Raw genomic sequence first — 11,951 nt, forward strand, 5'->3', positions numbered from 1 at the left:
TGATAAACAGATTACATAATAAAAGTATATTTTCAAAGTTTGATCTTAAATCTGGATATTATCAAATACAATTAAAGGAAGAAGATAAATATAAACCGCTTTTGTGGTGCCCTTTGGTCACTATGAATGGAATGTCATGCCTTTAGGATTAAAAAATGCTCCTTCTGAGTTCCAAAATATTATGAATACTATATTTAATGATTACTCACACTTCACCATAGTCTATTTAGATGACATATTAGTATTTTCAGATTCTATAAATCAGCATATACAACATATGAATCTATTTTATGTGATAATTTAAGAGAATGGGTTAGTCTTGTCTGAAAAGAAACTTAAAATATTTCAATCTAAAGTAAGACTTTTGGGTTTTGATATTTCCCAAGATATGTATACCCTCATTAGTAGATCTTTAGAATTTATTAATAAAGTCCCAGATGAACTAAAGGATAAAACCCAGTTCCAGAGAATGGGCGGATGAGCCCCGAGACCTAAAACCCGAAACTATTATCCTAGGTCTTCATTTGCTGATGTGCAATTTGAAGAAAGAAGTAGTTTTATAGAAAATAATTATTCAGGAGAATCCATTGTCGAGTGGAATATCGATGGTGCGTCTGAACAACAAGTTTTTGATACAATACAAAACATGACCATGGCTGCTACTGCCTTCAAACTTAAAGGAAATACGGATAAACATACTAAAGAGATATTAGTTATGGGATTTACCGGACAATTAAAAGGATGGTGGGACAACCTCCTTAGTTCAGAAGATAAATACCAAATAGATTCAGCCGTAAAAATAGAATCTAACGAAGAGATTTGTGTTACAACCCTCTTATACGCTATTACTAAGTTCTTTGTAGGAGAACCCCTTAAACTCCAACAAAGAGCAGCTGACCAATTGCTAAACCTTTATTGTCCAACCATGTCTGATTATAGGTGGTATAGAGATATGTTCTTATCTAAACTATGTCTTGGGTCGGATGGTGCGGCAGATTATTGGAAAGAAAGATTTATTAGTGGTTTACGTAGGTTATTTGCAAAAAAGGTAAAAATTAATATTAAGCAAAACTTTAATGGAACGATCCCCTATCAGTCATTAACCATTGGAAAATTATATAATTATGTAATTGAAACTGGGATACAAATTTGTACAAATTATAAATTACAAAATAAGATTAAGAATAAAAAGGCTAGTAATAGGCGTGAAATGGGATCATTTTGCGAGCAATATGGAGCTACTCCTTTAAGAGCTCCGAGTAAGTCCAAGAATAAAAAACCTGCTAGTAAAGGAAGAAATAACTTCCGTTATCATAAGAAGCAATTTTACAAAGACAAGCCAGAATTTTATAAAAAACCTTACAAGAAAAATTATGGTAAGAAACCTTACCGAAAATATAATAATAAATCTAAACCCAAGGATAAAGATGTTAAATGCTATAAGTGTGGTCGTTTTGGCCATTATGCTAATAAATGTAAGGTTCAAGAAAAATTTAATCAACTGAGTAACTTAGACCTTTCAGAAGAGTTAAAAGAAAGCTTAATAACTACTTTAAATAACATCTTGTTTAACTCGAAGGAAGAAGGGTCGTCAACATCTAAAGAATCTTCTTACGAAGAAATACATCAAATTGACAATTCTGAAAAAATGGATGATGATTTTGATGAATGTTTAGGCCTAGATTTCTGTAGTTGTGACAATTGCAACAAAATAATTAATGTTTTAACAAATAATCAAGCGAATACTTTGAAAGGAATATTAGACAAAATGGAAAGTTCAGAAAGTAAGAATGCTTTCATGAGACAAATTAAAATCATATTTCCAAAAAGAATATTCACAAAGTAGAATTAAATTTTTTTATGGATTTATTTAAGAAACCGGTTGAAAAAACTGTTTCTATTAAAGATTTACAAGAAGAAATTAGTAATTTAAAAAATGAAATTCTAATTCTAAAAACCATGGATGGTGAGATAGAAATTAAACTTTTAGAGTTACAAGAAAACATGATTATTCAGAATCAATCCAATAAAAATTTAGCCTCATCTAGCTTAACCAAAAATAATGAAGAAACTATTATTCTGATTAATGAAGATGGGTATATTAACAAAATAGAAAAATTAATATCTCATAAATGGTATAGTAAAATAAATCTCATTGTTAAAGATAAAACTTATGAATTAATTGCTTTGATTGATTCAGGAGCAGATTTAAATTGCATCCAAGAAGAGTTGATCCCAACCCAATATTATGAAAAAACCAAAGAATCTTTAAGAGGAGCCAATGGTAATAGATAACAAGTTTCTTACAAATTATCAGGTGCTAAAATTTGTAAAGATCAGATTTGTTATAGAACCTCTTTTCTTTTAGTAAGAAATATTCATGAGTCCATTATTCTAGGGACCCCTTTTCTAGCTTTACTCTACCCTTTCACAGTTAATAATGCAGCTATAACCACTAATGCTTTAGGGCGTGAAATTAAATTTGAATTCTCAGAACCACCTAAGATTAGGGATCTTAACTCTATCCAGAGTAAGGTTATATCATTTATTAATCAAATTAATAATAAAAGAAAACAAATTAATTTCATTAATAAAGAAATACACTATAAAAAGATAGAACATCAACTGCAATCTCCAAGTATTCAAGAAAAAATTAAATGTATACAAAATAAATTCATTAAAGATCTTTGCTCAGAACAACCTAATGCTTTCTTGAAAAGAAAAGTGCATACTGTCTGATTACCCTATGAACCTGACTTTAAGGAAGCAAATATCCCAACTAAAGCCACACCAATACAAATGAATAAATAAAATTTAGACTATTGTAAAAAAGAAATAAAAGATTTCTTAGACAAGGGATTGATTAGGCCCAGTAAGTCTCCTTGGAGTTGCTCCACTTTCTATGTTACCAATGCTTCTGAGCTAGAAAGAGGAAGTCCTCGGTTAGTAATAAATTACAAACCCTTAAATAAAGCATTACAATGGATTATGTATCCCATACCTAATAAAAAGGATTTGATAAACAGATTACATAATAAAAGTATATTTTCAAAGTTTGATCTTAAATCTGGATATTATCAAATACAATTAAAGGAAGAAGATAAATATAAACCGCTTTTGTGGTGCCCTTTGGTCACTATGAATGGAATGTCATGCCTTTAGGATTAAAAAATGCTCCTTCTGAGTTCCAAAATATTATGAATACTATATTTAATGATTACTCACACTTCACCATAGTCTATTTAGATGACATATTAGTATTTTCAGATTCTATAAATCAGCATATACAACATATGAATCTATTTTATGTGATAATTTAAGAGAATGGGTTAGTCTTGTCTGAAAAGAAACTTAAAATATTTCAATCTAAAGTAAGACTTTTGGGTTTTGATATTTCCCAAGATATGTATACCCTCATTAGTAGATCTTTAGAATTTATTAATAAAGTCCCAGATGAACTAAAGGATAAAACCCAGTTCCAGAGAATGGGCGGATGAGCCCCGAGACCTAAAACCCGAAACTATTATCCTAGGTCTTCATTTGCTGATGTGCAATTTGAAGAAAGAAGTAGTTTTATAGAAAATAATTATTCAGGAGAATCCATTGTCGAGTGGAATATCGATGGTGCGTCTGAACAACAAGTTTTTGATACAATACAAAACATGACCATGGCTGCTACTGCCTTCAAACTTAAAGGAAATACGGATAAACATACTAAAGAGATATTAGTTATGGGATTTACCGGACAATTAAAAGGATGGTGGGACAACCTCCTTAGTTCAGAAGATAAATACCAAATAGATTCAGCCGTAAAAATAGAATCTAACGAAGAGATTTGTGTTACAACCCTCTTATACGCTATTACTAAGTTCTTTGTAGGAGAACCCCTTAAACTCCAACAAAGAGCAGCTGACCAATTGCTAAACCTTTATTGTCCAACCATGTCTGATTATAGGTGGTATAGAGATATGTTCTTATCTAAACTATGTCTTGGGTCGGATGGTGCGGCAGATTATTGGAAAGAAAGATTTATTAGTGGTTTACGTAGGTTATTTGCAAAAAAGGTAAAAATTAATATTAAGCAAAACTTTAATGGAACGATCCCCTATCAGTCATTAACCATTGGAAAATTATATAATTATGTAATTGAAACTGGGATACAAATTTGTACAAATTATAAATTACAAAATAAGATTAAGAATAAAAAGGCTAGTAATAGGCGTGAAATGGGATCATTTTGCGAGCAATATGGAGCTACTCCTTTAAGAGCTCCGAGTAAGTCCAAGAATAAAAAACCTGCTAGTAAAGGAAGAAATAACTTCCGTTATCATAAGAAGCAATTTTACAAAGACAAGCCAGAATTTTATAAAAAACCTTACAAGAAAAATTATGGTAAGAAACCTTACCGAAAATATAATAATAAATCTAAACCCAAGGATAAAGATGTTAAATGCTATAAGTGTGGTCGTTTTGGCCATTATGCTAATAAATGTAAGGTTCAAGAAAAATTTAATCAACTGAGTAACTTAGACCTTTCAGAAGAGTTAAAAGAAAGCTTAATAACTACTTTAAATAACATCTTGTTTAACTCGAAGGAAGAAGGGTCGTCAACATCTAAAGAATCTTCTTACGAAGAAATACATCAAATTGACAATTCTGAAAAAATGGATGATGATTTTGATGAATGTTTAGGCCTAGATTTCTGTAGTTGTGACAATTGCAACAAAATAATTAATGTTTTAACAAATAATCAAGCGAATACTTTGAAAGGAATATTAGACAAAATGGAAAGTTCAGAAAGTAAGAATGCTTTCATGAGACAAATTAAAATCATATTTCCAAAAAGAATATTCACAAAGTAGAATTAAATTTTTTTATGGATTTATTTAAGAAACCGGTTGAAAAAACTGTTTCTATTAAAGATTTACAAGAAGAAATTAGTAATTTAAAAAATGAAATTCTAATTCTAAAAACCATGGATGGTGAGATAGAAATTAAACTTTTAGAGTTACAAGAAACATGATTATTCAGAATCAATCCAATAAAAATTTAGCCTCATCTAGCTTAACCAAAAATAATGAAGAAACTATTATTCTGATTAATGAAGATGGGTATATTAACAAAATAGAAAAATTAATATCTCATAAATGGTATAGTAAAATAAATCTCATTGTTAAAGATAAAACTTATGAATTAATTGCTTTGATTGATTCAGGAGCAGATTTAAATTGCATCCAAGAAGAGTTGATCCCAACCCAATATTATGAAAAAACCAAAGAATCTTTAAGAGGAGCCAATGGTAATAGATAACAAGTTTCTTACAAATTATCAGGTGCTAAAATTTGTAAAGATCAGATTTGTTATAGAACCTCTTTTCTTTTAGTAAGAAATATTCATGAGTCCATTATTCTAGGGACCCCTTTTCTAGCTTTACTCTACCCTTTCACAGTTAATAATGCAGCTATAACCACTAATGCTTTAGGGCGTGAAATTAAATTTGAATTCTCAGAACCACCTAAGATTAGGGATCTTAACTCTATCCAGAGTAAGGTTATATCATTTATTAATCAAATTAATAATAAAAGAAAACAAATTAATTTCATTAATAAAGAAATACACTATAAAAAGATAGAACATCAACTGCAATCTCCAAGTATTCAAGAAAAAATTAAATGTATACAAAATAAATTCATTAAAGATCTTTGCTCAGAACAACCTAATGCTTTCTTGAAAAGAAAAGTGCATACTGTCTGATTACCCTATGAACCTGACTTTAAGGAAGCAAATATCCCAACTAAAGCCACACCAATACAAATGAATAAATAAAATTTAGACTATTGTAAAAAAGAAATAAAAGATTTCTTAGACAAGGGATTGATTAGGCCCAGTAAGTCTCCTTGGAGTTGCTCCACTTTCTATGTTACCAATGCTTCTGAGCTAGAAAGAGGAAGTCCTCGGTTAGTAATAAATTACAAACCCTTAAATAAAGCATTACAATGGATTATGTATCCCATACCTAATAAAAAGGATTTGATAAACAGATTACATAATAAAAGTATATTTTCAAAGTTTGATCTTAAATCTGGATATTATCAAATACAATTAAAGGAAGAAGATAAATATAAACCGCTTTTGTGGTGCCCTTTGGTCACTATGAATGGAATGTCATGCCTTTAGGATTAAAAAATGCTCCTTCTGAGTTCCAAAATATTATGAATACTATATTTAATGATTACTCACACTTCACCATAGTCTATTTAGATGACATATTAGTATTTTCAGATTCTATAAATCAGCATATACAACATATGAATCTATTTTATGTGATAATTTAAGAGAATGGGTTAGTCTTGTCTGAAAAGAAACTTAAAATATTTCAATCTAAAGTAAGACTTTTGGGTTTTGATATTTCCCAAGATATGTATACCCTCATTAGTAGATCTTTAGAATTTATTAATAAAGTCCCAGATGAACTAAAGGATAAAACCCAGTTCCAGAGAATGGGCGGATGAGCCCCGAGACCTAAAACCCGAAACTATTATCCTAGGTCTTCATTTGCTGATGTGCAATTTGAAGAAAGAAGTAGTTTTATAGAAAATAATTATTCAGGAGAATCCATTGTCGAGTGGAATATCGATGGTGCGTCTGAACAACAAGTTTTTGATACAATACAAAACATGACCATGGCTGCTACTGCCTTCAAACTTAAAGGAAATACGGATAAACATACTAAAGAGATATTAGTTATGGGATTTACCGGACAATTAAAAGGATGGTGGGACAACCTCCTTAGTTCAGAAGATAAATACCAAATAGATTCAGCCGTAAAAATAGAATCTAACGAAGAGATTTGTGTTACAACCCTCTTATACGCTATTACTAAGTTCTTTGTAGGAGAACCCCTTAAACTCCAACAAAGAGCAGCTGACCAATTGCTAAACCTTTATTGTCCAACCATGTCTGATTATAGGTGGTATAGAGATATGTTCTTATCTAAACTATGTCTTGGGTCGGATGGTGCGGCAGATTATTGGAAAGAAAGATTTATTAGTGGTTTACGTAGGTTATTTGCAAAAAAGGTAAAAATTAATATTAAGCAAAACTTTAATGGAACGATCCCCTATCAGTCATTAACCATTGGAAAATTATATAATTATGTAATTGAAACTGGGATACAAATTTGTACAAATTATAAATTACAAAATAAGATTAAGAATAAAAAGGCTAGTAATAGGCGTGAAATGGGATCATTTTGCGAGCAATATGGAGCTACTCCTTTAAGAGCTCCGAGTAAGTCCAAGAATAAAAAACCTGCTAGTAAAGGAAGAAATAACTTCCGTTATCATAAGAAGCAATTTTACAAAGACAAGCCAGAATTTTATAAAAAACCTTACAAGAAAAATTATGGTAAGAAACCTTACCGAAAATATAATAATAAATCTAAACCCAAGGATAAAGATGTTAAATGCTATAAGTGTGGTCGTTTTGGCCATTATGCTAATAAATGTAAGGTTCAAGAAAAATTTAATCAACTGAGTAACTTAGACCTTTCAGAAGAGTTAAAAGAAAGCTTAATAACTACTTTAAATAACATCTTGTTTAACTCGAAGGAAGAAGGGTCGTCAACATCTAAAGAATCTTCTTACGAAGAAATACATCAAATTGACAATTCTGAAAAAATGGATGATGATTTTGATGAATGTTTAGGCCTAGATTTCTGTAGTTGTGACAATTGCAACAAAATAATTAATGTTTTAACAAATAATCAAGCGAATACTTTGAAAGGAATATTAGACAAAATGGAAAGTTCAGAAAGTAAGAATGCTTTCATGAGACAAATTAAAATCATATTTCCAAAAAGAATATTCACAAAGTAGAATTAAATTTTTTTATGGATTTATTTAAGAAACCGGTTGAAAAAACTGTTTCTATTAAAGATTTACAAGAAGAAATTAGTAATTTAAAAAATGAAATTCTAATTCTAAAAACCATGGATGATGAGATAGAAATTAAACTTTTAGAGTTACAAGGAAACATGATTATTCAGAATAAATCCAATAAAAATTTAGCCTCATCTAGCTTAACCAAAAATAATGAAGAAACTATTATTCTGATTAATGAAGATGGGTATATTAACAAAATAGAAAAATTAATATCTCATAAATGGTATAGTAAAATAAATCTCATTGTTAAAGATAAAACTTATGAATTAATTGCTTTGATTGATTCAGGAGCAGATTTAAATTGCATCCAAGAAGAGTTGATCCCAACCCAATATTATGAAAAAACCAAAGAATCTTTAAGAGGAGCCAATGGTAATAGATTACAAGTTTCTTACAAATTATCAGGTGCTAAAATTTGTAAAGATCAGATTTGTTATAGAACCTCTTTTCTTTTAGTAAGAAATATTCATGAGTCCATTATTCTAGGGACCCCTTTTCTAGCTTTACTCTACCCTTTCACAGTTAATAATGCAGCTATAACCACTAATGCTTTAGGGCGTGAAATTAAATTTGAATTCTCAGAACCACCTAAGATTAGGGATCTTAACTCTATCCAGAGTAAGGTTATATCATTTATTAATCAAATTAATAATAAAAGAAAACAAATTAATTTCATTAATAAAGAAATACACTATAAAAAGATAGAACATCAACTGCAATCTCCAAGTATTCAAGAAAAAATTAAATGTATACAAAATAAATTCATTAAAGATCTTTGCTCAGAACAACCTAATGCTTTCTTGAAAAGAAAAGTGCATACTGTCTGATTACCCTATGAACCTGACTTTAAGGAAGCAAATATCCCAACTAAAGCCACACCAATACAAATGAATAAATAAAATTTAGACTATTGTAAAAAAGAAATAAAAGATTTCTTAGACAAGGGATTGATTAGGCCCAGTAAGTCTCCTTGGAGTTGCTCCACTTTCTATGTTACCAATGCTTCTGAGCTAGAAAGAGGAAGTCCTCGGTTAGTAATAAATTACAAACCCTTAAATAAAGCATTACAATGGATTATGTATCCCATACCTAATAAAAAGGATTTGATAAACAGATTACATAATAAAAGTATATTTTCAAAGTTTGATCTTAAATCTGGATATTATCAAATACAATTAAAGGAAGAAGATAAATATAAACCGCTTTTGTGGTGCCCTTTGGTCACTATGAATGGAATGTCATGCCTTTAGGATTAAAAAATGCTCCTTCTGAGTTCCAAAATATTATGAATACTATATTTAATGATTACTCACACTTCACCATAGTCTATTTAGATGACATATTAGTATTTTCAGATTCTATAAATCAGCATATACAACATATGAATCTATTTTATGTGATAATTAAAGAGAATGGGTTAGTCTTGTCTGAAAAGAAACTTAAAATATTTCAATCTAAAGTAAGACTTTTGGGTTTTGATATTTCCCAAGATATGTATACCCTCATTAGTAGATCTTTAGAATTTATTAATAAAGTCCCAGATGAACTAAAGGATAAAACCCAGTTCCAGAGAATGGGCGGATGAGCCCCGAGACCTAAAACCCGAAACTATTATCCTAGGTCTTCATTTGCTGATGTGCAATTTGAAGAAAGAAGTAGTTTTATAGAAAATAATTATTCAGGAGAATCCATTGTCGAGTGGAATATCGATGGTGCGTCTGAACAACAAGTTTTTGATACAATACAAAACATGACCATGGCTGCTACTGCCTTCAAACTTAAAGGAAATACGGATAAACATACTAAAGAGATATTAGTTATGGGATTTACCGGACAATTAAAAGGATGGTGGGACAACCTCCTTAGTTCAGAAGATAAATACCAAATAGATTCAGCCGTAAAAATAGAATCTAACGAAGAGATTTGTGTTACAACCCTCTTATACGCTATTACTAAGTTCTTTGTAGGAGAACCCCTTAAACTCCAACAAAGAGCAGCTGACCAATTGCTAAACCTTTATTGTCCAACCATGTCTGATTATAGGTGGTATAGAGATATGTTCTTATCTAAACTATGTCTTGGGTCGGATGGTGCGGCAGATTATTGGAAAGAAAGATTTATTAGTGGTTTACGTAGGTTATTTGCAAAAAAGGTAAAAATTAATATTAAGCAAAACTTTAATGGAACGATCCCCTATCAGTCATTAACCATTGGAAAATTATATAATTATGTAATTGAAACTGGGATACAAATTTGTACAAATTATAAATTACAAAATAAGATTAAGAATAAAAAGGCTAGTAATAGGCGTGAAATGGGATCATTTTGCGAGCAATATGGAGCTACTCCTTTAAGAGCTCCGAGTAAGTCCAAGAATAAAAAACCTGCTAGTAAAGGAAGAAATAACTTCCGTTATCATAAGAAGCAATTTTACAAAGACAAGCCAGAATTTTATAAAAAACCTTACAAGAAAAATTATGGTAAGAAACCTTACAGAAAATATAATAATAAATCTAAACCCAAGGATAAAGATGTTAAATGCTATAAGTGTGGTCGTTTTGGCCATTATGCTAATAAATGTAAGGTTCAAGAAAAAATTAATCAACTGAGTAACTTAGACCTTTCAGAAGAGTTAAAAGAAAGCTTAATAACTACTTTAAATAACATCTTGTTAAACTCGAAGGAAGAAGGGTCGTCAACATCTAAAGAATCTTCTTACGAAGAAATACATCAAATTGACAATTCTGAAAAAATGGATGATGATTTTGATGAATGTTTAGGCCTAGATTTCTGTAGTTGTGACAATTGCAACAAAATAATTAATGTTTTAACAAATAATCAAGCGAATACTTTGAAAGGAATATTAGACAAAATGGAAAGTTCAGAAAGTAAGAATGCTTTCATGAGACAAATTAAAATCATATTTCCAAAAAGAATATTCACAAAGCAGAATTAAATTTTTTTATGGATTTATTTAAGAAACCGGTTGAAAAAACTGTTTCTATTAAAGATTTACAAGAAGAAATTAGTAATTTAAAAAATGAAATTCTAATTCTAAAAACCATGGATGATGAGATAGAAATTAAACTTTTAGAGTTACAAGGAAACATGATTATTCAGAATCAATCCAATAAGGAATTTAGCCTCATCTAGCTTAACCAAAAATAATGAAGAAACTATTATTCTGATTAATGAAGATGGGTATATTAACAAAATAGAAAAATTAATATCTCATAAATGGTATAGTAAAATAAATCTCATTGTTAAAGATAAAACTTATGAATTAATTGCTTTGATTGATTTAGGAGCAGATTTAAATTGCATCCAAGAAGAGTTGATCCCAACCCAATATTATGAAAAAACCAAAGAATCTTTAAGAGGAGCCAATGGTAATAGATTACAAGTTTCTTACAAATTATCAGGTGCTAAAATTTGTAAAGATCAGATTTGTTATAGAACCTCTTTTCTTTTAGTAAGAAATATTCATGAGTCCATTATTCTAGGGACCCCTTTTCTAGCTTTACTCTACCCTTTCACAGTTAATAATGCAGCTATAACCACTAATGCTTTAGGGCGTGAAATTAAATTTGAATTCTCAGAACCACCTAAGATTAGGGATCTTAACTCTATCCAGAGTAAGGTTATATCATTTATTAATCAAATTAATAATAAAAGAAAACAAATTAATTTCATTAATAAAGAAATACACTATAAAAAGATAGAACATCAACTGCAATCTCCAAGTATTCAAGAAAAAATTAAATGTATACAAAATAAATTCATTAAAGATCTTTGCTCAGAACAACCTAATGCTTTCTTGAAAAGAAAAGTGCATACTGTCTGATTACCCTATGAACCTGACTTTAAGGAAGCAAATATCCCAACTAAAGCCACACCAATACAAATGAATAAATAAAATTTAGACTATTGTAAAAAAGAAATAAAAGATTTCTTAGACAAGGGATTGATTAGGCCCAGTAAGTCTCCTTGGAGTTGCTCCACTTTCTA

General features: G+C 29.9%; 4 protein-coding genes across 4 annotated transcripts; all 4 read left to right on the forward strand.

Moving 5' to 3' along the window:
- The first annotated feature begins 652 nt into the window (after positions 1-652).
- Positions 653-1,846, forward strand: LOC127121860 (uncharacterized). The gene has a single exon (XM_051052290.1). The coding sequence runs from the start codon at positions 653-655 to the stop codon at positions 1,844-1,846; it is 1,194 nt and encodes a 397-aa protein (XP_050908247.1).
- Positions 1,847-3,668: 1,822 nt separating this feature from the next.
- Positions 3,669-4,862, forward strand: LOC127121861 (uncharacterized). The gene has a single exon (XM_051052291.1). It carries the CDS (start codon positions 3,669-3,671, stop codon positions 4,860-4,862), a length of 1,194 nt encoding a protein of 397 aa, XP_050908248.1.
- Positions 4,863-6,683: 1,821 nt separating this feature from the next.
- On the forward strand, positions 6,684-7,877 carry LOC127121862 (uncharacterized). The gene has a single exon (XM_051052292.1). It carries the CDS (start codon positions 6,684-6,686, stop codon positions 7,875-7,877), a length of 1,194 nt encoding a protein of 397 aa, XP_050908249.1.
- Positions 7,878-9,699: 1,822 nt separating this feature from the next.
- Positions 9,700-10,899, forward strand: LOC127121863 (uncharacterized). Its single transcript, XM_051052293.1, has one exon. The coding sequence runs from the start codon at positions 9,700-9,702 to the stop codon at positions 10,897-10,899; it is 1,200 nt and encodes a 399-aa protein (XP_050908250.1).
- The last annotated feature ends 1,052 nt before the right edge of the window (positions 10,900-11,951 follow it).

Source organism: Lathyrus oleraceus, chromosome 2 (genome assembly GCF_024323335.1).
Source record: "Lathyrus oleraceus cultivar Zhongwan6 chromosome 2, CAAS_Psat_ZW6_1.0, whole genome shotgun sequence".
NCBI lineage: Eukaryota > Viridiplantae > Streptophyta > Magnoliopsida > Fabales > Fabaceae > Lathyrus > Lathyrus oleraceus.

What these genes read in the sequence shown, in the direction of transcription:
- LOC127121861 (XM_051052291.1), top strand. Translation starts at nt 3,669, where the DNA reads ATGGCTGCTACTGCCTTCAAACTTAAAGGAAATACGGATAAACATACT.
- LOC127121860 (XM_051052290.1), top strand. Translation starts at nt 653, where the DNA reads ATGGCTGCTACTGCCTTCAAACTTAAAGGAAATACGGATAAACATACT.
- LOC127121863 (XM_051052293.1), top strand. Translation starts at nt 9,700, where the DNA reads ATGGCTGCTACTGCCTTCAAACTTAAAGGAAATACGGATAAACATACT.
- LOC127121862 (XM_051052292.1), top strand. Translation starts at nt 6,684, where the DNA reads ATGGCTGCTACTGCCTTCAAACTTAAAGGAAATACGGATAAACATACT.